Below are 26,545 nucleotides of genomic sequence, written 5' to 3'. Positions count from 1 at the left end.
AGTGATGGGACTGGAGAAGAGGATGGGGACAGGGATGGGGACAGGGACAGGGACAATGAGAGAAGAGGGGACAGGAATGGGGACAGGGATGGGGACACGGGTGGGGATGATGAGAGGAGGGGACACGGGTGGGGACAAGGATGGGACAGGAGATGAGGATGGGGACAAGGATGAGGGCAGGAATGGGGACAACAATGGGGACAGAGATGGGACTGGAGAAAAGGATGGGGACAAGGGTGAGGACAGGGATGGGGACACGGATGGGGATGGGGACAGGGATGGGGACAGGGATGGGACCGGAGGTGGCGCCTGGGGCTGGAAATGGGGATGGGGACAGACACCAGTGCTGACACGGGAGCAGGACTGGGGACAAGGACAGGGACCAGTGACAAGGATGGGGACAGCCCAGCACCCTGCTTCAGTGGGGGATTAAACACCCACGGGACCCCCGATCCCAAAACCGCCCCATTCCCGGGAAGCTCCAGCTCCACATCCCAAAGCCCCATCCCCGCGGCCGTGGCCAGGTCTGGTGGCAAGGTGGCCGCAGAGTGACCTCTAATGGCAGCGGGGACACGGCCAGAGGGGACACGGCCAGAGGGGACACCGCCAGCTGCCACCATCAAGCAGAGTCCCCAGCCCCAGGTCCCCTCACTCCAGGCACCGAGGGGACACGGGTGGCTTGGGACACGAGTGGATCGGGACCCCTGTGTCCCCCTCTCCAAGGGGACACCGGGATGGATGGCAGGGAAAAGGGACAGCTGGTGACAAACAGGACGTTCCCAGCACCGGGAGGTTGGATTTTATTCTTGTCCCGGGATTTCCCAGCCCGGAGGTGTCACTGGTGGCGCCTGGCACGTGAGGTGGTGACAAGGGTCCATCGGGAAGGGACAAAGGGCTGGAATGGGGCTGGGGGATCCCCGGGGGAGTCCCTGGATCCAGCCAGGAATGGGAAATTCCAGCGGCCACAGCCGGCCTGGCGTCCAAGAGCCAGCGGGTCAGGATGCTCCATCCATCTGGAAAAGGGTGGGAGAGGCTGGGGACATCCTGTCCGTGTCTGGGGACACCCTGCCCATGTCTGGGGACATTCTGTCCATGGTTGGGGACACTTTGTCTGTGTCTGAGGACATTATGTCCGTGTCTGGGGACACCATGCCTGTGTCTGGGGACATTCTGTCCATGGCTGGGGACACCCTGCCCATGGTTGGGGACATTCTGTCCATGGCTGGGGACACTCTATCTGTGTCTAGGGACATTCTGTCAGTGTCTGGGGCCACCCTGTCTGTCTCTGGGGACATTCTGTCCATGGCTGGGGACATCCTGTCTGTGTCTGGGGACACCTTATCTGTGAGGACATTCTGTCCATGGCTGGGGACACCCTGCCCATGGCTGGGGACATTCTGTCCATGGCTGGGGACACCTTGTCTGTGTCTGGGGACACCCTGCCCACGGCTGGGGACACTCCATGGGGACAGAGGACATCCCGGGAGGGGCTGCCATCCCTCTGTGCCATGGAGCCCCTCTGGAATGAGGCTGGGTGGGAATTTTGGGTCCCCACGTGGCTCTGTCCCTCCTGTCCCTGTGACAGTGACAGCCATGGCAGTGGTGGCACCACGGGGCCACCAGGCCGGGCCGGATCCCGAATCCACATCCCATTCCCACAGCGGGGAAAGGACCCCCCGAGAGCCCAGGGGACCCCAGGGCTGTCCCCACTGATGTCCCCACCTGTGGCAGGTCCTGTTTGCTCCTCAGCTCCAGGGTGTCCTCGGCACGGGACCAGCTCCGGAACTTCCTGATCCTGGCAGGGAGCACAGGGAGCTGCCACCTCCCCGGGGTCCTTGTCACTGTGCCAGGGTCACCGTCCCACCACCCTGGAGTCCTTGTCACCGTGCCAGGGTCACCGTCCCACCACCCCGAGGTCCCTGTCACCGTGCTGGGGTCACCTTCCCACCACCGAGGTGTCCTTGTCACCATGCCAGGGTCACCGTCCCACCACCCCGAGGTCCCTGTCACCGTGCCAGGGTCACCGTCCCACCACCCCGGGGTCCTTGTCACCGTGCCAGGGTCACCGTCCCACCACCCCGGGGTCCTTGTCACTGTGCCAGGGTCCTTGTGCCACCTGGGGTCCTTGTCCCTCCATCCCAGAGTCCCTGTCCCACCATGGGGTCACTGTCCCCTGACTCTGGGATCCCTGTGCCACCCTTGGGGTCCTTTCCATGACATTGGGGTCACTGTCCCACCACCTTGCGGTCCCTGTCCTCCCACCCTGGGGTCCCTGTCCCTACACCAAGACCCTTGTCCTGATGCCAGGGTCCTTGTCCCTTGACCCCATGGTCCCTGTCCTCCCCTGGGGTCCCTGTCCCCCCACCCCAGGGTCCTTGTGCCACCATCTCAGTGTCCCTGTCCCCTGATCCTGTGGTCCCTATGCCACCCTGGGGTCCCTGTCCCCCTCTGGGGTCCCTGTCCACCCACCCCAGGGTCCCTGTGCCATCTTGGTGTCCCTGTCCCCCATCCCAGGGTCCCTGTGCCATCGTGGTGTCCCTGTCCCCCATCCCAGGGTCCCTGTGCCATCTTGGTGTCCCTGTCCCCCATGCCAGGGTCCCTGTGCCACCCTGGTGTCCCTGACCACCATCCCAGGGTCCCTGTGCCACCCTGGGGTCCCTCTGCCACCCTGGGGTCCCTGTGCCACCCTGGTGTCCCTGTCCCCCCACGCTGCCCCATCCAGGACGTCACCTGGGCCACACCTTCACGGCCAGCAGGGCCACGATGGCGATGGCCACGATGGCCACGAGGAGCCCGGACAGGACACGAAAGGTCCACAGGTGGCTGAGAACTGGGGACAGAGGTGGGGTCAGTGCCAGCAGGACCCCCCAGACCTCGGGGCGCCCCGAAAGGGGTGAAGGGGACCCTGGGGTGACAAAATGGGGGACAGGCAGGCAGCATTTGGGGTGAAGACACACGTGGGGGCAAGTCACAGCTGCCACTGTCCCCCGTCCTAAAGGCCACCCTGTTGTGGGCAGGAGATGTCCCCAACACAGCCACCAGTGCCACCCTCCTATTTTGCCCTCTGACCCATTCCATTGTCCCATCCCCTTCCCCACTTCCAGGGAATTTTTTTAGGATTTCCACGCCCCCGTTGAAGGTCCGGCCCCACTCACTGTGGACGTCGAGGTCAGCGCTGGCCGTGGCGTTGCCCAGCGCGTTGGTGGCCACGCAGACGTAGCGTCCCCCGGCCCCCGTCCCCGCGGCCACCAGCTCCACGCGCAGGGCGTTGTGCGAGGGGGTGGCCCGGACCCCGGGGGTGACAGCGGGGGACAGGCTGGTGGCCAGGAGGTGGCCGCGGTGGTGCAGGGCCAGCCAGGAGGGCGGGTGGCTCTGGGCCGTGCACAGCACGATGGCCCCGCGCCCGTTCTGGTTCTCCAGGAAGGTGCTCACCGAGACGGCCCGAGGAGGGTCTGTGAGGGGACAGCCAGGGTGGCAGTGGGGACACGGGCGGGGACAGCCCCCAGCTGGCCTGGGTGGCCACCAGAAGTGGTTTAAAGTGGCCCTGGATTTGTCCCACTCCGCTCGTCCCGGAGCCGGGGGATTCAAACCCTCTCTGGTGTTTGTCGTGCCACCCCCAAGCTGGAGAATCTTCCTGATTTGGAGCTTCTGGGCTCCAAATCTGATTTTTGAGGGGCAATCCTAAAAAAACCCCAAATCCCTTTCCCAAAAGTGTCCTAACGCATCCCTCCTCCCGCCTGGATCACCGTCACACCCTCTCCAGCCCTTTGCTCCACCTCCAGCTGCAGAACCCCTCAGCCTAGAGCTTTTTGGCTCCAAAGCCAACTTCTGAAGGATTAATCCTAAAAAAACCCAAAATCCCCTTCCCCAGGTCACCAAGAACTTCCTAACTCATCCCTTCTCCATCCTGCACCATCCCCATCCATCCAAGCCCTGGTGGCTTCCCGTGTTGTCCATCTCCTCATTCCACACCCAGAGAGAGAATTCCTCTGTTTTGGAGCATTTTGGCCCCAAATCTGCATTAAAAAAGCCCCAAATCCCCTTCCCCAGGTCACCAAGAGCTTCCTAACTCATCCCTTCTCCATCCTGGATCATCCCCACCCCATCCATCTCCACCCTGGTGGCTTCCCATGTTCCTCAGCCCCTCATTCCACACCCAGCCAGAGAATTCCTCCATTTTGGTGCATTTTGGCCCCAAATCTGCATTTATAAAAACCCCAAATCCCCTTCCCCAGGTCACCAAGAACTTCCTAACTCATCCCTTCTCCATCCTGGTTCATCCCCACCCCATCCATCTCCACCTTGGTGGCTTCCCATGTTCCTCAGCCCCTCATTCCACACCCAGAGAGAGAATTTCTCAATTTTGGAGCATTTTGGCCCCAAATCTGCATTTTAAAAAAAACCCAAATCCCCTTCCCCAGGTCACCAAGAGCTTTCTAACTCATCCCTTCTCCATTGTGGATCATCCCCATCCATGCAAGCCCTGGTGGCTTCCCATGTTCCTCAGCCCCTCATTCCACACCCAGCCAGAGAATTTCTCCATTTTGGAGCATTTTGGCCCCAAATCTGCCTTTTAAAAAATCCCCAAAAATCCCCAAAGGGAGGGAAGCAGGGCGGGAAGAGGAAGAGGAGGAAACTCTCCTCGGCCTAGCGGAGGTGACACAAGCGACAGGGAATGGGGACACGCGGCTTGGACACTCACAGAGGACACTGAGGCTGAGGGGGACAGAGGTGGCCGTGCCCCATGTCCCGCTGGCCTGGCACCGGTAGGAGCCGGCGTCGGCGCTGGACACGCGGCCGAGGACGAAGGAGCCGCTCGGTCCCTCCCAAAGCCACCGCCCGTCGCGGTACCACGTGTAGTTGACACCTTTGTCCCCCCACGCGGTGGCCGAGCAGCTCATGGTGGCCCGGGTGCCCTCGAGGACTTCTTGCGAGGGCTCCACCGCCAGCGTCACCCCTGAGGAGGGACATTGGCGACTCCAGGAGCGGCCGGGAAGGTCACAGCCCCACACCTCGGCCACTTGGGGACTCGGGGACACCTCACCTGGCACTTCCAGCCGCAGGGCCGCGGTGGCCGAGCCGCGGCTGTTGGTGGCCGAGCACAGGTAGAGCCCCGCGTCGCCGGGCTCCAGCCCCGCCATCGCCACCCGCAGCGACGTGGGGGTGGCCCGGACCTCGAAGCGGGGGTCAGGGGAGCCGTGGCTGGTGGCCAGGGGTGGGTGGCCTTGTCCCCTGCTCACGGAGATGTCCGGCGGGGGGACACCGTCGGCGGAGCAGAGCAGCACCGCCTGTCGCCCCCCGCGGGGCTCCACCAGCGCCACGAAGCTGGGCTCCTGCGGGGCATCTGCGGCGACAAGGACAGCCCTTGTCCCCTTCTTGTGTCCCCCCTTGTGTCCCCCACCTTGTGTCCCCTTCCCCCCGAGGAGGGGCTGCGCTGTGGCCGCGTGTCGACACAGACCGGGCAGCGCTGTCCCCGCGGGGGCGGCGTGTCCTGGTGTCCCCTGCTGTCCCCCCACCCCAGCCCGGAGATGTCGCCCCCCACTCACAGAGCACGGCGAGGCCCACGGGGGTGGCGCGGGGCCCCCGGCCCGCCCGGCAGCCGTAGAGCCCCGCGTCGGAGCGGTGGCCACGGAGCCCCAGCGAGGGCTCGGGTCCCTCTGTCGCCCACCGCCCGTTCTTGAACCACGTGTAGAGGGTCCCCGGCTGCGCGCGAGGGGCCTGGCACGTCAGGGTCACCTCTGTCCCCTCCGCCACCTCGGCCGAGGGTCGCACCAGCACCCTGGTGGCTGCGGGGAGCGGAGAGGATTTTGGTCACGTTCTCCCTTTGAAGCCCCCCAGCCCCAAGTTGGTGTCCCCAACCTCCAGCCTCTCCAAAGTTGGGTAGCCCAAATCCTGCACCCTTCAACGCCGCCCCTGGCAGTGTCCCCAAGCCCCTTGTCCCCCTCCTCACCTTGCACCCGGAGCGTGAGGGACGCGTGGGTGTCACCGAGGGCGCTCCGTGCCTGGCACTCGTATTCACCCTCATCCTCCTCGGAGGCTTCCCGGAATTCCAAGCGCAGCGCGTTGGGAGAGGGGGACACACGGATGCTCTGCCGGGGGGTGTCACCTCCTCTGGGGGGGCTGGAGGCCACCGGGTGTCCCCCCTTGAGCAGGGTGAGCTGGGCCGGGGGGTGGCTGTCCACGGCGCACAGCAGGATGGTGGCCGTCCCCTGGCTGCTCTCCACGAAGGATTGCAGCCGCAGGTTCCTGGGGGGGTCTGTGGGACGGGAAAAATATGGGGATATTTTTAGGGATAATCGTGGAATTGGTTGGGTTGGGAAAGCCCTTGGAGCTCACGGAGTCCAAGGGTCCCACAGCGCTGACCCAGGCCACCGCTGAGCGCGTCCCCGAGCGCCACATCCTGAGGATGGAACTCCACCGCTGGACTTTCCAGGTGGGAAAAACTCCAAAATTCCCAATATCCAAGCAAAACCGCTCCTGGCACAGCTTGAGGCTGCGTCCCTTTGTCCCGCCCCTCGTTCCCCATCCCCCCCCGGCTGTCCCCTCCTGGCAGGAGCTGTGCAGAGCCACAAGGTCCCCCCTGATCCCCCTTTTCTCCACGCTGAGCCCCTTCCCAGCTCCTTCAGCCCTCCTGGAGCTCCAAGCCCTTCATGCCAGGGATTCCTCATGCTCCAGAGCTTCCACCTCACATTCATCACTAATATTTATAATTTATAAATTAACACCATTTTTTTCACATAAAAAACTGGGGAAAACCCCCCTCATGTTCTGATTTGCAACGACATTTTTTCCCCTCTTTTTCTTTTTTTTTTTTTTAAAGCAAAGTCTGGTTTTAATTTTCCCAGTTAGGGATAAAAACAAAAAAGTCCTAAATCCAGTATTAAAGCCAAGGATTTTCCTGCTGGGTTTGGTGTGGAGCACAGGGAAACTTGGAGAAGGTTTTGGGGTCTCCAGGCAGGTCTGGGGTATGAAGCTGAGCTTAATGATCCTCTGGAATACATTTTCTGAGCTCCCCTAATTAATTAATCCCCGCCGATTAAACCAGGCCTTACTGCCCCATCTCTCCAGCCACGGGAACCGACCGAGGGGTGACACCAAGTGACACCAAGTGACACGAAGCTGTCACCTGGGGACTCACAGAGGACGTTGAGGGTGGCAGGAGTGGCACTGTGGTTCCGGGCCGGAGTCCGTACGGAGCACTGGTAGGAGCCGGCGTCGGAGGTGGTGACCCCGGGGAAGGTGAGATTTTGGGAAGAGCCGGTGCCCAGCCACACCTGGTTCCGGTACCAGGTGTAGCTCAGCACGTCCCGGTCCCCTCCTGCCACCGCGCAGGTGACGGTGGCAGTGTCCCCTTCCCGCACGTCTGGGGACGGCCAGATCCAGACCCGGGCGGCTGCACGGCAGGGGAGGAAAGAGTGGGGATCCCTCACTTCCAGGAAAGAGTGGGGATCACTCACTTCCAGGAAAAAAAGTGATCCCTCACTTCCAGGAAAGAGTGGGGATCCCTCACTTCCAGGAAAAAAAGTGATCCCTCACTTCCAGGAAAAAGTGGGGATCCCTCACTTCCAGGAAAAAAAGTGATCCCTCACTTCCAGGGAAAAGTGGGGATCCCTCACTTCCAGGAAAAAAAGTGATCCCTCACTTCCAGGAAAGAGTGGGGATCCCTCACTTCCAGGAAAAAAAGTGATCCCTCACTTCCAGGAAAAAGTGGGGATCCCTCACTTCCAGGAAAGAGTGGGGATCCCTCACTTCCAGGGAAAAAAGTGATCTCTTACTTCCAGGAAAAAGTGGGGATCCCTCACTTCCAAGAAAAATTGGTGATCTCTCACTTTCAGGGAAAAAAGTGATCTCTTACTTCCAGGAAAAAGTGGGGATCCCTCACTTCCAAGAAAAATTGGTGATCTCTCACTTCCAGGGAAAAAAGTGATCTCTTACTTCCAGGAAAAAGTGGGGATCCCTCACTTCCAGGGAAAAAATGATCCCTCACTTCCAGGGAAAAGTGGCAATCCCTCACTTCCAGAAAAAAGTGGTGATCTCTCACTTTCCAGGAAAAAGTGGGGATGCCTCAATTCCAGGGAAAAAAGTGGAGATCCCTCACTTTCCAGAGTGGGAAAGTCATGGAGTTGCAGGGCAGTAAAAAGGGGGAACGGCCACCACAACCCCCAGGTGACACCATTCCCGTGGTGTTCCCATGGATTTGTTGGGGTGCTCCATCCCTGGAAGTGTCCAAGGTCAGGTTGGATGGGGCTTGGAGCAGCTTGGGATAGTGGAAGGTGTTCCTGCCCATGGCAGGGGTGGGATTGATGGGATTTGAGGTCTCTCCAAACCCAAACATTCCATGGTTTCATGATTCCCGGGATGATGGCAGCAGGGCGGTGCCATGGATGGACACAGCAAAGCCAGCTCCCAGAACCACATCCAAGTGGAGCCGTGTCCCTTTGCCACATGCCTGGGACACCTGCAGCTCTCTGGGAATACCTCCATCCCCATAAACATGGATTTTCCACATTTTTATTCCCCGTTTTCATCCTATCCATCCTTTTCCAGCTGCTCTCCACACTCTCTCCCCCATTCCTTCACCTCATCACCATAACCCAAATCCCATCATTCCATCTGCTGCCTGCAGCTCTCCATCCCCTTCCCACCCTATTCCCATTTCTATCCCATGGATCCCATCCCACCCCATCCCATCCCATGGATCCTGCTCCACCCCATACCATCCCATTCCACGGATCCTATCCTATCCCATGGATCCCACCCCATCCCATCCCATCCCATCCCATCCCATCCCATCCCATCCCATCCCATCCCATCCCATCCCATCCCATCCCATCCCATCCCATCCCATCCCATCCCATCCCATCCCAAGGGTCCCATCCCACCCCATGGATCCCATCCCATCCCATGGATCCCATCCCAAGGATCCCATCCCACCCCATGGATCCCATCCCATCCCATGGATCCCACCCCATGGATCGCATCCCATTCCATGGATCCCATTCCATGGATCCCATCCCATGGATCCCACTCCATGGATCCCATCCCATCCCATGGATCCCACCCCATGGATCCCATCCCATGGATCCCATTCCATGGATCCCATCCCATCCCATGGATCCCACCCCATGGATCCCATCCCATGGATCCCATTCCATGGATCCCATCCCATCCCAAGGATCCCATCCCACCCCATAGATCCCATCCCATCCCATGGATCCCATCCCACCCCATGGATCCCATTCCATGGATCCCATCCCATCCCATGGATCCCACCCCATGGATCCCATTCCATGGATCCCATCCCAAGGATCCCATCCCATCCCATGGATCCCACCCCATGGATCCCATCCCATTCCATGGATCCCATCCCAAGGATCCCATCCCACCCCATGGATCCCATCCCGTCCCATGGATCCCATCCCATGGATCCCATTCCATGGATCCCATCCCATGGATCCCATCCCATCCCAGTGACCCACCTCCTCCGGAGAAGTTCCCGGCGGCACTGGCGTTGCCGTGGGCGTTGGTGGCCACACACCGGTACTCGCCCTCGTCCTGCAGCAGCACGGGGCGGACGAGGACACGCAGCGCGTTGGTGGCCGAGGTGACACTGAGCCGTGGCCGGGGGACAGGAGGTGACAGCGCCGTGGAGGCCACCAGGGCCCCGTCCTTGAAGAGGGCCAGCTGTGCCGGTGGGAAGCTGTCCACGGAGCACTCCAGGATCCCGCGCTGGCCCGACGGGGGCTCCAGGAAGGTGCTGAGCACCGGCACCCGTGGGGGGTCTGCCAGGGAGGGTGGGAGATGCACCCAGAGACCCCCGGCACCCAGCGAGGTGCCATCCCATCAGTGCCATTCCAGTGGCACCGTTCCAGTGGTACCATCCACTTGGCACCATCCCAATGGCATCATTCCAGTGATATGATCCCGTCCCATCAGCACCATCCCGTCGGTATCATCCCATCGTCACCATCCCATTGGCACCATCCCATCCCATCCCATCCCATGGATCCCATCCCATCCCATCCCATGGATCCCATCCCATCCCATCCCATCCCGTCCCGTCCCGTCCCGTCCCGTCCCGTCCCGTCCCGTCCCGTCCCGTCCCATCCCATCCCATCCCATCCCATCCCATGGATCCCATCCCATGGATCCCATCCCATCCCATCCCATCCCGTCCCGTCCCGTCCCGTCCCGTCCCGTCCCATCCCGTCCCGTCCCGTCCCGTCCCATCCCGTCCCGTCCCGTCCCATTCCATTGCATTTCCTCCCCATCTCATTTTGTTCCACCCCGTTTCATCCCAATTCCATCCCATCCCAAATCAATCCCAAGTCCTCCCATCCCAATTCTGTTCCATCCATCCATCCATCATATCCCATCCCATCCCATCCCATCCCATCCCGTCCCGTCCCGTCCCGTCCCCTGGCGGGTCCCGCTCACAGCAGACGCGCAGGGTGACAGCGGGGGACACACTGGTCCCCGCGGAGCCCCGGGCCCGGCAGTGGTAGAGCCCGGTGGCAGCGCTGGTGGCAGGGGACAGCACGAGGACGCTGTCGGGACCCTCCTGGAGCCACTTGCTGTCCTTGTACCAGGAGTAGACGGTGTCACCCGGTGGCTCTCCGGCCACCTGGCACATCAGGGACACGTTGTCACCTTCCAGCACCTCCGAGGACGGTGAGATCAGGACTCGGGCGGCTGGAGTGGGGACAGCGCCAGCTCAGAGGGGACAGGGCAGAGCTCGGCACTGCCGGTGTCCCCTCGTCACTTCCGTGACCTGTGGGGTGCGATATTCCCACTCTGTCCAAGGATTTGGGACAGCTCCGATGCAATATTGGGGCTCCCTGTCCCCTTAGGGTGTCCCCAGCTCCTCCTCGAGATGCCCAGGGCTGAGGTGTTGGAATATGGGCAGGGGGTGGCACTGGGAGGGGGGATCTGGTGGCACTGGGAGTGCAGACGTGGTCATTCCCATGGGAAAGGACGCTCCGATCCCTGGGTGGGATCTGGTGGCCTTGGGAGGGATCTGGTGGCACTGGGAGCATGGACACAGTGTCATTCCCATGGGATGGGTTGCTCTCTGATCCCTAGGAGGAATCTGGTGGCATTGGGAGCACAGACACGTGGTCATTCCCATGGGAAGGGACGCTCCGATCCCTGGGAGGGATCTGGTGACCTTGGGAGGGATCTGGTGGCACTGGGATAGATCTGGTGGCACTGGGAGCACAGACACGTGGTCATTCCCACAGGAAGGGACGCTCTGATCCCTAGAAGGGATCTGGTGGCACTGGGAGCACAGACACGTGGTCATTCCCATGGGATGGGTTGTTCTGATCTCTGAGTGGGATCTGGTGGCACTGGGGGAGATCTGGTGTCACTGGGAGGGATCTGGTGGCACTGGGAGCACAGACACGTGGTCATTCCCACAGGAAGGGACGCTCTGATCCCTAGAAGGGATCTGGTGGCACTGGGAGCACAGACACGTGGTCATTCCCATGGGATGGGTTGTTCTGATCTCTGAGTGGGATCTGGTGGCACTGGGGGAGATCTGGTGTCACTGGGAGGGATCTGGTGGTACTGGGAGCACAGACACGTGGTCATTCCCATGGGAAGGGACGCTCCGATCCCTGGGTGGGATCTGGTGGCACTGGGAGTGCAGACATGTGGTCATTCCCATGGGAAGGGACGCTCCGATCCCTGGGTGGGATCTGGTGGCATTGGGAGTGCAGACACGTGGTCATTCCTATGGGAAGGGACGCTCTGATCCCTAGAAGGGATCTGGTGGCACTGGGAGCACAGACATGTGGTCATTCCCATGGGATGGGCTGCTCTGATCCCTGGGTGGGATCTGGTGGCCTTGGGATTGCAGACACAGTGTCATTCCCATGGGATGGGTTGCTCTGATCTTTGGGTGGGATCTGGTGGCACTGGGAGGGATCTGGTGGCATTGGGAGCACAGACACGTGGTCATTCCCATGGGAAGGGACGCTCCGATCCCTGGGTGGGATCTGGTGGCATTGGGAGCACAGACACGTGGTCATTCCCATGGGAAGGGACGCTCCGATCCCTGGGTGGGATCTGGTGGCACTGGGAGCACAGACACGTGGTCATTCCCATGGGATGGACCGCTCAGATCCCCGAATCCCGGTCTCCCCACCTTGCACGCGCAGGTAGAGCCGTCGCTCCGCGGAGCCGTGCGCGTTGGCGGCCGTGCACCGGTAGCTGCCGTCGTCGGCTGGCGTCACCTCCCGCATCTCCACCCGCAGCGAGTTGGGGACAGCGGAGACGCTGACCCGCGGGCTGCTCCCGCCGGCGCTGGTGGCCACCAGCTCCTGGTCGCGGAGCAGGGCCAGCCGGGCCGGGGGGTTGCTGGCCACGGAGCACTGGAAGATGGCCAGGGAGCCCTGCTCGGCCTCCAGGAAAGCCGCCAGGAGAGGGTCCCGAGGGGGGTCTGTGGGGGGAATGGGGTGAGAGGCCGGGAACACCACCGGGAGAGGGGTCCTGGGGAGGGGTCACTGCTCTGGGGGTCTGGGAAGGGTGGGGGGAGAGGGAAAGGGAAAAGGGAAGGGGAAGGGGAAAAGGGAAAAGGGAAAAGGGAAAAGGGAACAGGGAAAAGGGAAGGGGAAAAGGGAAAAGGGAAGGGGAAAAGGGAAAAGGGAAAAGGGAAAAGGGAAAAGGGAAAAGGGAAAAGGGAAAGGGAAAAAGGAAAAGGGAAAGGGGAAAAGGGAAAAGAGAAAAGGGAAAAGGGAAAAGGGAGAAGGGAAAAGGGAAAAGGGAAAAGGGGAAAAGGGAACAGGGAAAAGGGAAAAGGGAAAAGGGAAAAGGGAAAAGGGAAAAGGGAAAAGGGAAAAGGGAAAAAGGGAAAATGGAAGGGGGAAAAGGGAAGGGGGAAAAGGGAAAGGGAAAAGGGAAGGGGGAAGGGGGAAGGGGAAAAGGGAAGTGGAAAGGAAGAAGGAAAAGGGAAAAGAGAAAAGGGAAAAGGGAAAAGGAAAAAGGAAAAGGGAAAGGGGAAAAGGGAAAAGAGAAAAGGGAAAAGGAAAAAGGAAAAGGGAAAGGGGAAAAGGGAAAATGGAAAGCAAAAATGGAAAAGGGAAAGGGAAAAGGGAAAAGAGAAAAGGGAAAAGGAAAAAGGAAAAGGGAAAGGGGAAAAGGGAAAAGAGAAAAGGGAAAAGAAGGAGAAGAAGAGAGGGAAGGAGAAGGGGAAGGGAAAGGGAAAAGGAAATGGGAAAAGGGAAACAGAAGGGGATGGTGAAGGGAAAGAGAATGGGAAACAGAAAAGGGAAAGGAAAAGGAAAATGAGGAAATTGAAAGGAAAATGGGAGAATGGAAAGTTAAAAAGGAAACAGAAGGGAAGGGGGGAGGGAAAAGGGGAAATTGAAAGGGAAGGGAAAGGAAAAAGGGGAGAAGTGGAGAAGGGGAAGAGAAGGGAAAGGGGAAAGGAAGGGGACGCACAGAGCACGTCCAGGAGGACGTCGGGAGAGCTCCGGCTGCCACTGGCGGTGCTGGCCTGGCACCGGTACAGCCCGGTGTCCCTGCTGCGCACCGGCCGCAGCTCCAGCGACGTGGCCGAGCCCGTGGAGATCTGCTGCCCGTTGTGGTACCAGGTGACATTGGGGACAGCCATGGAGCCGCTGCTCAGGTGACAGGTGAGGGTGGCATTGTCACCCTCCAGCACGTGGCGGGAGGGGGACACGGTGACATTGGCAGCTGTGGGCAGGAGGAAATGGGGTCTGGTGTCAACGGTGGGGTGACAACCCCTCAAAGCCACCAAAGGACAGCGTGGCTACCGCAGCGGGCAAATTGCAGCTGATCCCACAGTGCCGTGGTGGGGACAGCTCTGAGGCTGGAACTGCCACCAGCCCAGGGACATCCCTTGGCCACGTTTTGCTCGGTGTTCCTGTCACACAGAGCCAGGGAATCCCCACCAGGGGCTGGAATGTCATGGGGGAGCCACCATGTCTGGGTTTTGTGGACATGTGACATTTCCATGTCTGGGTTTTGTGGACATGTGGCATTGCCATGTCTGAGATTCATGGACATGTGGCATTTCCATGCAACATTTCCATGTCTGGATTTCATGGACATGTGACATTTCCGTGTCTGGATTTCATGAACATGTGGCATTTCCATGTCTGAGTTTCATGGACATGTGGCATTTCCATGTGGCATTGCCATGTATGGATATCATGAATGTGTGTCATTTCCATGTGGCACTTCCATATCTGGATTTCATGGACACGTGTCATTTCCATGTATGGATTTCATGGACATGTGGCATTTCCATGTCTGAGTTTCATGGACATGCAACATTTCCATGTCTGGATTTCATGGACATGTGACATTTCCGTGTCTGGATTTCATGGACATGTGGCATTTCCATGTCTGAGTTTCATGGACATGTGGAATTTCCATGTGGCATTGCCATGTATGGATATCATGAATGTGTGCCATTTCCATGTGGCACTTCCATATCTGGATTTCATGGACACGTGTCATTTCCATGTATGGATTTCATGGACATGTGGCATTTCCATGCAACATTTCCATGTCTGAATTTCATGGACATGTGACATTTCCATGTCTAGATTTCATGGACATGTGGCATTTCCATGTCTGGATTTCATGAATGTGTGTCATTTCCATGTGGCACTTCCATGTCTGGATTTCATGGACACGTGTCATTTCCATGTCTGGATTTCACGGACATGTGGCATTGCCATGTGTGGATTTCATGAATGTGTGTCATTTCCATGTGACATTTCCATGTCTGGATTTCATGGACATGTGACATTGCCATGTGGCATTGCCATGTCTGGATTTCATGGACAGGTGGCATTTCCGTGTATGGATTTCATGAATGTGTATCATTTCCATGTGGCACTTCCATATCTGGATTTCATGGACATGTGACATTTCCATGTCTGGATTTCATGGACACATGGCATTTCCATGTCTGGATTTCACAGACACGTGGCATTGCCACATCTGGATTTCATGGACACGTGGCATTTCCATGTCTGGATTTCATGGACAGGTGGCATTTCCATGTATGGATTTCATGAATGTGTATCATTTCCATGTGGCACTTCCATATCTGGATTTCATGGACATGTGACATTTCCATGTCTGGATTTCATGGACACGTGGCATTGCCACGTCTGGATTTCACGGACATGTGGCATTGCCATGTCTGGATTTCATGAATGTGTGTCATTTCCATGTGACATTTCCATGTCTGGATTTCATGAATGTGTGTCATTTCCATGTGGCACTTCCATATCTGGATTTCATGGACATGTGACATTTCCATGTCTGGATTTCATGGACACATGGCATTGCCACGTCTGGATTTCACGGACATGTGGCATTTCCATGTGACATTTCTGCCCCTCCTGCCACCATCTCCTGAGCTCGCCTCCTTCCCCAGCATTCCCTTCCCGCGCTCCCCTCCCTCAGAACATTCCCAGGTGCCACAATCCCGTCCCCTGTCCCCTGTCCCCACTCACTGTCCGCCTTGAAATCCACAGTGGCGCTGGCGCTTCCTTGGGAATTCCCAGCCTGGCACACGTAAATCCCCTCATCCTCCACCACCACGTCCCGGATTTCCACCTTCAGGCTGTTGTAGGACCTGGTGACGAGGACTCTGGGGCTGGTGGCTTGGGGACAGCCCTGGGTGCAGGCGATGGCATCGTCCCCTCTCCGGAGGGTGAGGTTGGACTCGGGATCGCTCTCTACGGAGCACTGGATGATGCCCAGGCGCCCACCCTGGCTCTGCAGGAATGAGCTCAGCACCGGCTGCCTCGGGGGGTCTGTGGGGGAAAAAAATGGATCCGTGAGGTTGGGAAAATTCCCAGAATCCAAGGGATTGATGCTTCCAGCACTGCCTGATCATCCAGGTTGGATGGAGTTTGGAAGAACCTGGGACAGTGGGAGGTGTCCCTGCCAAGGGAAGAGGGCTTGGAATGAGAAGGGCTTTGAGGTCCCTCCCAACCCAATCCGGGGACAAAACACCACTGGATCCATTGGGAAAACCCTCGGAATCCAAGGGATCGATGCTCCCAATGCTGCCTGAGAAACTCTCGGACATCCACGTTGGACCTGGTCTAGTGGGAGGTGCCCTGCCCATGGCAGAGGGGTCAGAACGAGATGGGTTATGAGGACCCCCAAGCCCAAACCATTCATGGTTCTCTGACCACCTATTGTTCTTGAAATTCTTGGGAAGGTGGGAATTCTCCAAATTCCTCCTCCCACAAAGCACCCAGATTTACCCGCCAGAGGGAATTTTTCACCCTCCCCACATTCCCGCCCAAGAGCTCCTTGGCTGTGGCTGGTGGGGATGGGGGAAACCTCAGGGTGGGAGCACCCCCAGCTCAGGACCCTTTGGAATTCCCACGGGACACTCACAGAGCACTCGGAGCGGGACAGCCTCTGACGTGTCGCTGCCGTTCCTGCCCCGGACCTGGCACTGGAAGGCGCCGGCGTCGTCCCCGCGGACGGACGGGAATTCCAAGGTCGGGAATGAGCTCTCCTGGAGCCTCCGGCCGTTCCTGTACCAGGTGTAGAGCAGCTCCTCCTCCATGTCCCCTGTCCCCACGCAGGTCAGGGTGACCGCGGTCCCTTCCGTCACCTCCGCCGAGGGCTGGACCAGGAGCCCTGCAGCTGGAGGAGAGGTGGGAGAGGGATTTCAGGGAAGGAGGGAAATCCTTCCCATGGATCCATCCAGATACAATTCCTTGCTGGGCTTCCTTGAGTCCTCTTCCTCACCGGAGCCCGTGGGGTCTGTGGGTTTTTGGGGAATGACATTCCCTGGGAACACTGCACAGGCAAACGGGGCCTTTCCTGACCTTTTCCCATTTTTTCCAAGTGCCAGGTTCATCCAGGTGACTTTTTCCCAGGACAGACCCTGTCCCCTTTTCTCACTGGCTGGGCCTTGTCTGACTGCCAGCTCCCCACTGGGACACACAAATACAGGTTTGGTTTCTCTGGAATTGGACTTTGGTGTCTCTTTTGGGCTTTTTTTTTTTTGGGATCCTAAAGGATTTTCCTCTTGAATGTGGATCTTTTCTCTCCTTCTGCTGCCTCTGTCACCCCAAACAATCCAGACTTGGGGGGCAGGGGACAGCGACTGGTGGGGACAGATGGGTGCAGAAAAATTTGCATAAATTTACTGATCTTTGGCATTTTGGGAAACAAAACCCGGGAGCCTTTCCAGCTCCCAAAGCAGCTCTGACCCTGCTAAGGAAGGGGCACCACACAGCCCCCAGGACACCGATGTCCCCCAGTGCCACCACAGGGGTCCCGCAGCTCTGTGGGCTGCGTGTCCCCCAGATTTTGGGGGGTTCATCGCCACCCTGACCCCAGGAGCAGCCGTGTCACCACGGGACTCACCGCGGGTCACCAGGACCTTGGTGGCGCTGGCGTTGCCGTGGACATTGGTGGCGGTGCAGCCGTACTTCCCGCCGTCCCGGGGTCCTGCATCCCGGATTTCCAGCCGCAGGGAATTGCGGGAGGCGGTGACACCGAGGCGCTGGCCCAGGGCCACCTGCGCCCCGCTGGTGGCCAGCACGGTGCCATCGCGGCCGATGGCCAAGGTGGCCGGAGGGTGGCTGTCCACAGTGCAGCGGACAATGACCAGCCGGCCACCCTGGGTCTCCTGGAAGAGCGTGAGGGTGGGAATTCGGGGTGGATCTGTGGGATGGGAGAGGGTGCTGAGGTTGGGATGTCCTCGTGCTGTGGTCACGGGGACAATCCCGGAGCGCTTTGAGTTGGAGGGGACATTGAATCCCAGCTGGTGCCATGAGCACCTTCTACTAGCCCAGGTGGCTCCCAGCCCCATCCAACCTGGCCCTGAGCACTTCCAAGGATGGGAAATGTCCTCCCACTCAGCCTGGATGTCGCAATCTGCTTGTCCCGTGTGTCACCGGGTCAGACTTACCCCAAAATTGTCACAACCAACCCGTGGCTGGGTTATTTCCCCCCCCGAAAACCTCCTGAGGTGTTCTTATTCTGCTGGATTCTCCATGAAAAACCTCCCCAGATCTTACGGAATGGAGGGGATTAGTGGGAGATGCTGCCATGGACACATCCCAAATGTCACTTAATGTCACCTTCACACTTGCCTCATGGCCAAAATTTGTTGTATTCCCATAAAATTTAACCAGCAGGGTTGACCCCCCCCTCATCTACCCTTGGGGTGCTCAGAAAGAGGCTTTGCCATGAATTTTTTGGGGGGATCCCCTGGATTTTGGGGGGTTTGCACGGCCCCGTGTGGCAGGAGCTGGTGGCACTCACACGTCACGCTGAGGCTGATGGCCTGGGCCGTGTCGCTGCCCTGGCTGTTGGTCACTTGGCAGGAGTAGTAGCCGGCGTCAGCGGCGGCCACCGCGGGGAAGAGGAGGGTGTGGGCCGGGCCCTCCTTGAGCCAGGCGCCGTTCTTGTACCAGGTGTAGGTCAGCTCCTCGGGATGTCCCTCCCGCCCGGGCACGTCGCAGGACAAGGTGGTGGCTGTCCCCTCGCGCACCTCGGCCGCGGGGCTGGCCGAGATCTCTGCAGCTGAGGGACAAGGGGCACGTTCGGGATGGCCCTGGGGACGGGAGAACTGAGCGCCCGCCCCAAATCCCCCGTTGCAGAGCCTGGGAGAAGATGGAAGCCCCAGCGACAGAGCTGGGGTACATTTGGGTTTGTCCCCTGCCACCAGCTGGGGACACCTGGATTTAGAGCAAAGCCCCGAGGGCCAAACTCATGGTGGGTGGGGAAGGGTCTTTCACCCCTCAGGGTGAGATCAGGGGGAATCTGGGGGGAGAACAGGGACCCATCTGGGGGGAGATGCTCCCTGTGGGGCTCCAGCTCAGGCAGGGAAGGCTGGGATTTGTCTTGGCTGCGGGAGCTGGTGGGAAGGGGCTGGGCTGGAATTCCCAGAGAAGCTGGGATCCCTGGAAGTGCCCCAGGCCAGGATGGACATGGCCTGGATCCACCTGGGATAGCGGGAAGTGCCCCTGCCCATGGCAAGGGTGGGAATGATCCCTAAGGTCCTGTCCCACCATGGCTCTGGATCTCCACGAGCTCCCAACCCCTTCCCAGCTCTGCTGCCTGTCCTTGGCTGGAAATCCCTCCCTGTTTTCTGGGATCGCAGAGACAAGGGACAGAGGTGTGGCACAACGGGGCCACCACCCTCCTCCTGCATGGACACCCCAATTCCCGAACCTTCAGCAGCACTGGCCACCTCCATCCCAGTCCAATTCCCGAACCTCCAGCAGCACTGGCCACCTCCATCCCGGTCCAATTCCCAAACCTCCAGCAGCACTGGCCACCTCCATCCCAGTCCAATTCCCGGACCTCCAGCAGCACTGGCCACCTCCATCCTGGTCCAATTCCTGGACCTCCAGCAGCACTGGCCACTTCCATCCCAGTCCAATTCCCAAACCTCCAGCAGCAATGGCCACCTCCATCCTGGTCCAATTCCCGGACCTCCAGCAGCACTGGCCACCTCCAACCCAGTCCAATTCCCAAACCTCCAGCAGCACTGGCCACCTCCACCCCAGTCCAATTCCTGAACCTCCAGCAGCACTGTCCACCTCCATCCCAGTCCAATTCCTGAACCTCCAGCAGCACTGGCCACCTCCAACCCGGTCCAATTCCCGAACCTCCAGCAGCACTGGCCACCTCCATCCCAGTCCAATTCCCGGACCTCCAGCAGCACTGGCCACCTCCATCCCAGTCCAATTCCCGGACCTCCAGCAGCACTGGCCACCTCCATCCCAGTCCAATTCCCGGACCTCCAGCAGCACTGGCCACCTCCGTCCCGGTCCAATTCCCAAACCTCCAGCAGCACTGGCCACCTCCATCCCAGTCCAATTCCTGAACCTCCAGCAGCACTGGCCACCTCCATCCCAGTCCAATTCCCAAACCTCCAGCAGCACTGGCCACCTCCATCCCGGTCCAATTCCCGGACCTCCAGCAGCACTGGCCACCTCCATCCCGGTCCAATTCCCGGACCTCCTGCAGCACTGGCCACCTCCATCCCAGTCCAATTCCCAGACCTCCAGCAGCACTGGCCACTTCCATCCCGGTCCAATTCCCAAACCTCCAGCAGCACTGGCCACCTCCATCCCCGTCCAATTCCCAAACCTCCAGCAGCACTGGCAACCTCCATCCCAGTCCAATTCCCAAACCTCCAGCAGCACTGGCAACCTCCATCCCAGTCCAATTCCCAAACCTCCAGCAGCACTGGCCACCTCCATCCCAATCCACACCACCCCAGCCTGGGACACTCAGCGATGTCCCACCCCGGCGGAGCTCCTGTGGCACTTACAGAACACGTGGAGGGTGACAGGAGGTGACACGCCGGTGCCGAGGGCATTCTGGGCCTCGCAGTGGTACCGCCCGTGGTCCTCACGGCGCACGCCCCGCAGGGCCAGCACCCGCTCGGTGGCCACGGCCACCCCGTCCTTGTACCAGCGGTAGCCCGAGACCGGGGGGTGGCTGCTGCCCACCTGGCAGCTCAGGGTCACCGTGTCACCCACGCCGATGTTCCCCGAGGAAGGGCTCAGCGACGCCTGCGTGTCCTTGGGGGCGTCTGCGGGGGACACAGAGGGACGTGGTGGGCGCAGGGGGCTGTCACCACCCCGGGGGCACGGAAAAGGGGAGGTGCGTGACAGGAGGTGGCACCTAAGGGACAGATGTGGCCAGGGAGCAGGAAAAGGAGGGAGAAGCGGGAGGAAAATGCTGCAGGGAAGGAGGGGGGTGGCAGGAGTGGAACCTGGCTGCGGTGGCCGTGACAGAGGTGTCCTCTGTCCCCACCCCACGTACGCCTGACCCGCAGCACCACCTCCGTGCTCGCCCGCTTGGATCCGTCGGAAACCTCGCAGAGCAGCTTCTTGGAATGGTCCTTCCAGGTGAAGGAGCTGGTCAGGGTCACCTGGTGGCTGACCCCGCTGGTGTCCAGCTGGACGTGGCTGGACACTTCGGACACCTGAGGGTCGTAGCCCTCCCAGCGCAGGACGGTGTCACCCCTGGGACAAACGTAGGGCGTGGAGCACTCCAAGGCGGACCTTTGTCCCTCGGTCTGCTCGTCGCTGCCGGTGACACTGGGACGCTCCAGATCCTCTGGGATGGAGAGCGGAGGGCAGGATGACCGCACGGAATGGGCAAGAAGGGAATTTTTTGGGGAATTTCGGTGTTTTACCCACCCGAAACGCTCAGGGTCACATCCCGCGACGCCGACCAGCGGTCGCCATTGATGATCTCGAAGCGGAACCTGTAGAGGCCACTGTCCCCTGGCGTCACCCCCTGCAGCAGCAGGGTGCAATTCCGGGCCATGGGGTCCCCCAGGAGCTGGGCACGACCCCCAAAATGCGGATCCACATCCTGGGGGCTGGCGGAGTGGAACACCAGCGTCCGCTGGCCGTCGTAGTCCTTGTACCAGATGGCCACGATGCCGTCGGCGGTTGTCACATCCGCGGGGTAGCTGAAGGTGCAGGGGACAACCAGGCAGGACCCGCCGCTGGCCTGCAGCGACTCGGGGTAGGAGACCCCCCAGGAGCCGAGGGCTGTGCCAGGGAAAATCGGGATCAGGGAGCCAGAAGTGTCCCCGCTTCCCCCAGGACACGCTGGGGACGCGTCACCTGTGCTTGGTGGGGAAGGTGGGAGAGGAGGCGGGATTTGGGATGAACCCCCCACCCAAAAAGGAGGTTCTGGGGTGGAGAAGAGGGAGATAACTGGGAAAAGCTGGATCTTTTGGGCCTAAATAACGAGGAGAAAGGGAAGGCGACCTCCTGGCCTCCCTAATTTATTTTCTCACACCGGCGCCTTGTCCTTGCTCCCATGGCCTGGCTGTCCCTTTGTCACCCCATCCCTGCCCGTCAGGAGTGTGGGATCGTGGCAAACCCCCCAGGAGCAGCCTTGGGATCCCCCGAATTCCCGCCTGGCTCCTGCTCCCACCCACTGGGGCCAGTCCCGGCCTCCAGTCGCAGAGGGGACAAGCCCCAGGGTGTCACTGTCCCCATACCTGGCGGGACGAGGCTGGCCAGGAGCACGAGGCAGCGGGGCAGGCGCATGGTGGCACTGCTGGGGGACACCGGGGACGCGGGGTCACAACCCTGGGGACAGGAGGAGGTGGCTGAGGGCCTCGGAATTGGTGGGATGGATCCCTGCGGGAAGAATCCTGCTGGAATCGGGACAGGCCTCAACACGGGGGGGGAAAACAGGAAGGGAAAAGGGAGGGGAAGGAGGAAGGAAGGAGGGAAGGAAGGAGGGAAGGAAGGAAGGAAGGAAGGAAGGAAGGAAGGAGGAAGGAAGGAAGGAAGGAAGGAAGGAAGGAGGGAAGGAGGGAAGGAAGGAAGGAAGGAAGGAAGGAGGGAAGGAAGGAAGGAAGGAAGGAAGGAAGGAAGGAAGGAAGGAAGGAGGGAAGGAAGGAAGGAAGGAAGGAAGGAAGGAAGGAAGGAAGGAAGGAAGGAGGGAAGGAAGGATGGAAGGAGGGAAGGAAGGAGGGAAGGAAGGATGGAAGGAGGGAAGGAGGAAGGAAGGAGGGAAGGAAGGAAGGAAGGAAGGAAGGAAGGAAGGAAGGAAGGAAGGAAGGAAGGAAGGAAGATGCAAGAGGAAATAAAGAAAAAGGAAAAAAAGAAAAACAAAGAAAAAAGGAAATATAAAAAGAAAAGAGAAAAAGAGGAAAAGAAGAAGAAAAAGAGAAGAAGAAAAAGAAGAAGAAAAAGAAGAAAAAGAAGAAGAAAAAGGAGAAGAAAAAGAAGTCAAAAAAGAAGAAAAAAGAAAAAGAAAAAGAAAAAGAAAAAGAAAGAGAAAAAGAAAAAGAAAAAGAAAAAGAAAAAGAAAAAGAAAAAGAAAAAGAAAAAGAAAAAGAAAAAGAAAAAGAAAAAGAAAAAGAAAAAGAAAAAGAAAAAGAAAAAGGAAAAGAAAAAGGAAAAGAAAAAGGAAAAGGAAAAGGAAAAGGAAAAGGAAAAGGAAAAGGAAAAGGAAAAGGAAAAGGAAAAGGAAAAGGAAAAAAGAAAAATAAACCAAGAAAAAAAAGAAGAGGAAAACAAAGAATAAACAGAGAATTATTGAAAACATTTTACGGCTTTTTGCAGCTCCAGGCAAACTCCTGACATTCCTTTCCGTTTCGTCCCTCGTCGCTCCATGACAAACCCGAATAATTTCGCCCTGAACTTTTCCCCGATATCCCGAAAATCAGCGACGGGATTGCCTGAGCTCCGTCCTCCTCTGCGCCCTGCTGGGTCTCTCCCTGAGGAGCGAGGCCTCTCCCAGCCCCCTCTCCGGCCTTTCCCTCTCCACCATTCCCTCCTTCTCCCATACCTCCTTTTCCCACATCTGTATCCAATTTCCTCGCTGCTCCTTGGATTTCGGGGTGGATTTCCCGCTCCGGAGAGCTTTACTTGGGATTTTTTTTTTTTTCCCAGACTGTGAGCACAGAGGATGGCCGGGATGGCTCCTGGGTGTCGATGCTTGGAAGGGGGGGGACGATGTGAGGCCACAGATTGTCACGGGATTTGTGCCGGAAGAGGAAGGAAGAGCCGGGATCCAGGCCCCGACTCGTGCTGGTGCCAAGTTTCGTTTCTTCTCCGGGTTTCTCCCGGTTTCGATTCCCGAGGGCCCCTGAGGGATCCCTCGGGATGGGAACCCAGCAGGAACAGCGGCCCGTGGTGGGGCCCTGCTGCTCGGAATTCCAAGGGTTGCAAGGATTTCTAGGAAAACACTTTTGGTGTGGGGCTGGATGGGGCTTGGGGCCACCTGGGATGGGGATGTGTCCCTGGTGTCCCTAAATGGGATTTAAGGAATGGGTTGGGATGGGAGGGGTTGAAATCTCATCTCATTCCCATGGGCAGGGACATCTCCCTCTATCCGAGGTGGCTCCAAACCCTGTCCAGCCTGGCCTTGGACATTTCCAGGAATGGGGCAGCCACAGCAAATCTGGGAATTCCATTCCAGGACCATCCCACCCTCAGAGGGAGGAATTTTTTTCCCCATCTCCCACCTATCCCTGCAGTTCAAAAGTCACTTTTTTTGGCGCAGGAATGAGCACGGGGAGGGGACATTCCCAGTGTGGGACCCTTCAGCTCCATCACATCCCAAAAAACAGAGAAACAGGGACCATGGTGGGGGGGTGTGGGGGGGTGGGACACCATTCCTTGGGATAAGGGATGGATGTGACCCCCCCTCCAAGCCTGCATCTGATTCCTGGAATTCCAGGCACTTCCCTGGCTCCTGGCAGGAGATGAACGAGGCTCATCCCAAAGGGATCCCCCACGAGCCACCCCCACCCCTCATCCCAGACCTCACCCCCTGTCCCCAGAATTCCCGTCCTTTCCCATCCCTGGAGAACCACGGCGGTACCTGGCGGTGGTGGCGGCTCCGGCAGTGCCACCTCGGGAGCGGTGGCATCGGGAAGCCGCCTGTCCCCGTGCTCAGGGACGTCCCTTTATGGGCTGGGGGAGGAGGGTGAGGAGCCCCAAACCGCAGAACTTCCCCTTCGGTGTCCCTGCTCTCATTTTTGGGAAGTGGCGACGGCGGCAGCTTTTCCCTAATTCCGTGTTTTTGGGGCCAGGGTGGGTTTGGAGCACGCCAAGGTCTCCGGGTTTAGGGTCCTGCTGGTGGGGCTGGGGCAGGGTTGGTGTTGTTCCCTCTGGGAACGGTTTGGGATTTGTGCTGATAACTCGGGAATGTTTTTTGTTGTGGCTTGGATGGAATTGAGGGCGGCTCTGCTCTCACCCTGCCAGGAAGGGGTTGGGGTTGTAACGGGAATTGGGGGTGACACGGCTGGGAAAACCAATCCCAACCCACCCCCAGGATATCCTGGATCGTGGGGCTCCAGGATAAATGGGAAAAGAAGGAAAGGGGAATGTTTGGAGTGATGGTGTTTGTCCCCTGGATCACCAAAATGGATCCTGGTTGTCCTGGGAATGCTGAATGCTGAATGCTGGAGCACCTCAGCTCTGGGAGAGCTGGGAATGTTCCCCTGGAGAAGGGAAAATCCAGGGAATGCTCAGAGTGCCTGCAGGGACTCCAGGAGAGCTGGAGAGGGACTGGGGACAAGGGACAGAGGGACAGGAGCCAGGGAATGGCTCCCACTGGGAAAGGGGAGCTTGGGCTGGGATCTTGGCAGGGAATTCCTGGCTGGGCTGGAATTCCCAGATTTGCTGTGGCTGCCCCTGGATCCCTGGCAGTGCCCAAGGCCAGGTTGGACATCGGGGTTGGATCCACCTGGGGTGGTAGAAGGTGTCCCCAAAGTCAGGAGAGATCTCTGCCAGCGGAAATCCCGAAGGAATTCTCAGCTGGACACCGCGGCTCTGGGGATGCAGAGGCTGATCCGGATCTAAGCTCTGCCACCTAAAGACACCCGGGTGGTGGCACTGGTGGCCCGTGGTGACCACTCGGGGTCAACGCCCGACCTTGTGCCCCGGGAGTGTGGGAAAGTGCCCGGCCGGACCTCGGCCCCTCCCGGCCGTGCCAGCGGGGTGCTGAGTCAGCAGGGAGATGCCCACGGCCCCCCGGTGCCCCCCCGGCTGCGCCGCCCACCGGGAAACGGTGCCAGACCCCACTGGGAACACTGGTGTGGGGCTGTGCCACGCCTGGGGATCCTGGATTTGGGAGCTGTGCCAGGTCTGAGGGATCCTGGATTTGGGAACTGTGCCACACCTGGGGATCCTGGATTTGGGAGCTGTGCCAGGTCTGAGGGATCCTGGATTTGGGAACTGTGCCAGGCCTGGGGGATCCTGGATTTGGGAGCTGTGCCAGGTCTGAGTGATCCTGGATTTGGGAACTGTGCCACGCCTGGGAGATCCTGGATTTGGGAGCTGTGCCACACCTGGGGGATCCTGGATTTGGGAGCTGTGCCAGGTCTGAGGGATCCTGGATTTGGGAGCTGTGCCACGCCTGGGGATCCTGGATTTGGGAGTTGTGCCAGGTTTGAGGGATCCTGGATTTGGGAGCTGTGCCAGGTGTGGGGATCCTGGATTTGGGAGTTGTGCCACACCTGGGGATCCTGGATTTGGGAGCTGTGCCAGGTTTGAGGGATCCTGGATTTGGGAGTTGTGCCAGGTCTGAGGGATCCTGGATTTGGGAGTTGTGCCAGGTCTGAGGGATCCTGGATTTGGGAGCTGTGCCACACCTGGGGATCCTGGATTTGGGAGCTGTGCCAGGTTTGAGGGATCCTGGATTTGGGAGCTGTGCCAGGTCTGAGGGATCCTGGATTTGGGAGCTGTGCCACACCTGGGGATCCTGGATTTGGGAGCTGTGCCAGGTTTGAGGGATCCTGGATTTGGGAGCTGTGCCAGGTGTGGGGATCCTGGATTTGGGAGTTGTGCCAGGTCTGAGGGATCCTGGATTTGGGAGCTGTGCCAGGTGTGGGGATCCTGGATTTGGGAGCTGTGCCAGGTCTGAGGGATCCTGGATTTGGGAGCTGTGCCAGGTCTGGGGGATCCAGGATTTGGGAGCTGTGCCACACCTGGGGGATCCTGGATTTGGGAACTGTGCCAGGTCTGAGGGATCCTGCATTTGGGAGCTGTGCCAGGTGTGGGGATCCTGGATTTGGGAGCTGTGCCAG

The 26,545-nt window shown here is 59.1% G+C and overlaps 1 protein-coding gene across 8 annotated transcripts; it reads right to left on the bottom strand.

The window, feature by feature from the left end:
• Positions 1-563: 563 nt before the first annotated feature.
• SIGLEC1 (sialic acid binding Ig like lectin 1) lies at positions 564-24,538 on the bottom strand. 8 transcript variants are annotated; one of them, XM_085577389.1, is made up of 23 exons: positions 24,337-24,538; positions 23,299-23,598; positions 21,998-22,139; positions 21,180-21,539; positions 20,800-21,096; positions 20,303-20,566; positions 18,283-18,543; positions 17,380-17,679; positions 16,396-16,650; positions 15,498-15,800; positions 13,444-13,698; positions 12,149-12,442; positions 10,438-10,692; positions 9,480-9,782; positions 7,139-7,393; positions 5,951-6,256; positions 5,547-5,786; positions 5,045-5,344; positions 4,703-4,957; positions 3,156-3,452; positions 2,742-2,830; positions 1,723-1,795; positions 564-1,013 (listed from the first exon to the last, which is right to left on the bottom strand). In XM_085577389.1, exons 1-23 carry the CDS (start codon positions 24,382-24,384, stop codon positions 649-651), a joined length of 5,817 nt encoding a protein of 1,938 aa, XP_085433515.1. In that variant the 5' UTR covers positions 24,385-24,538; the 3' UTR covers positions 564-648. The 8 variants fall into 8 exon arrangements, with proteins under 8 accessions (XP_085433515.1, XP_085433509.1, XP_085433513.1 ...); XM_085577383.1 differs by having other exon boundaries at positions 21,998-22,088; positions 24,337-24,519; XM_085577386.1 differs by having other exon boundaries at positions 771-1,013; positions 2,731-2,830; positions 24,337-24,518.
• Between the last annotated feature and the right edge of the window lie 2,007 nt (positions 24,539-26,545).

The sequence above is a fragment of the Lonchura striata genome, chromosome 4 (genome assembly GCF_050655825.1).
Source record: "Lonchura striata isolate lonStrDom1 chromosome 4, ASM5065582v1, whole genome shotgun sequence".
Lineage (NCBI taxonomy): Eukaryota > Metazoa > Chordata > Aves > Passeriformes > Estrildidae > Lonchura > Lonchura striata.
Note: the sequence above shows the minus strand (reverse complement) of the source record. Positions and strands in the feature narration are given on the sequence as shown.

Excerpts from the sequence above, each read along its gene's own strand:
- SIGLEC1 (XM_085577389.1), bottom strand. The coding sequence starts at position 24,384 with ATGCCACCGCTCCCGAGGTGGCACTGCCGGAGCCGCCACCACCGCCAG. Across the intron at positions 22,140-23,298 it reads TACAGATGTGGGAAAAGGAG|GGATCCATCCCACCAATTCC; the intron begins GTATGGGAGAAG and ends TTCTTCCCGCAG. Across the intron at positions 5,787-5,950 it reads CCTCACGCTCCGGGTGCAAG|CCACCAGGGTGCTGGTGCGA; the intron begins GTGAGGAGGGGG and ends CGCTCCCCGCAG.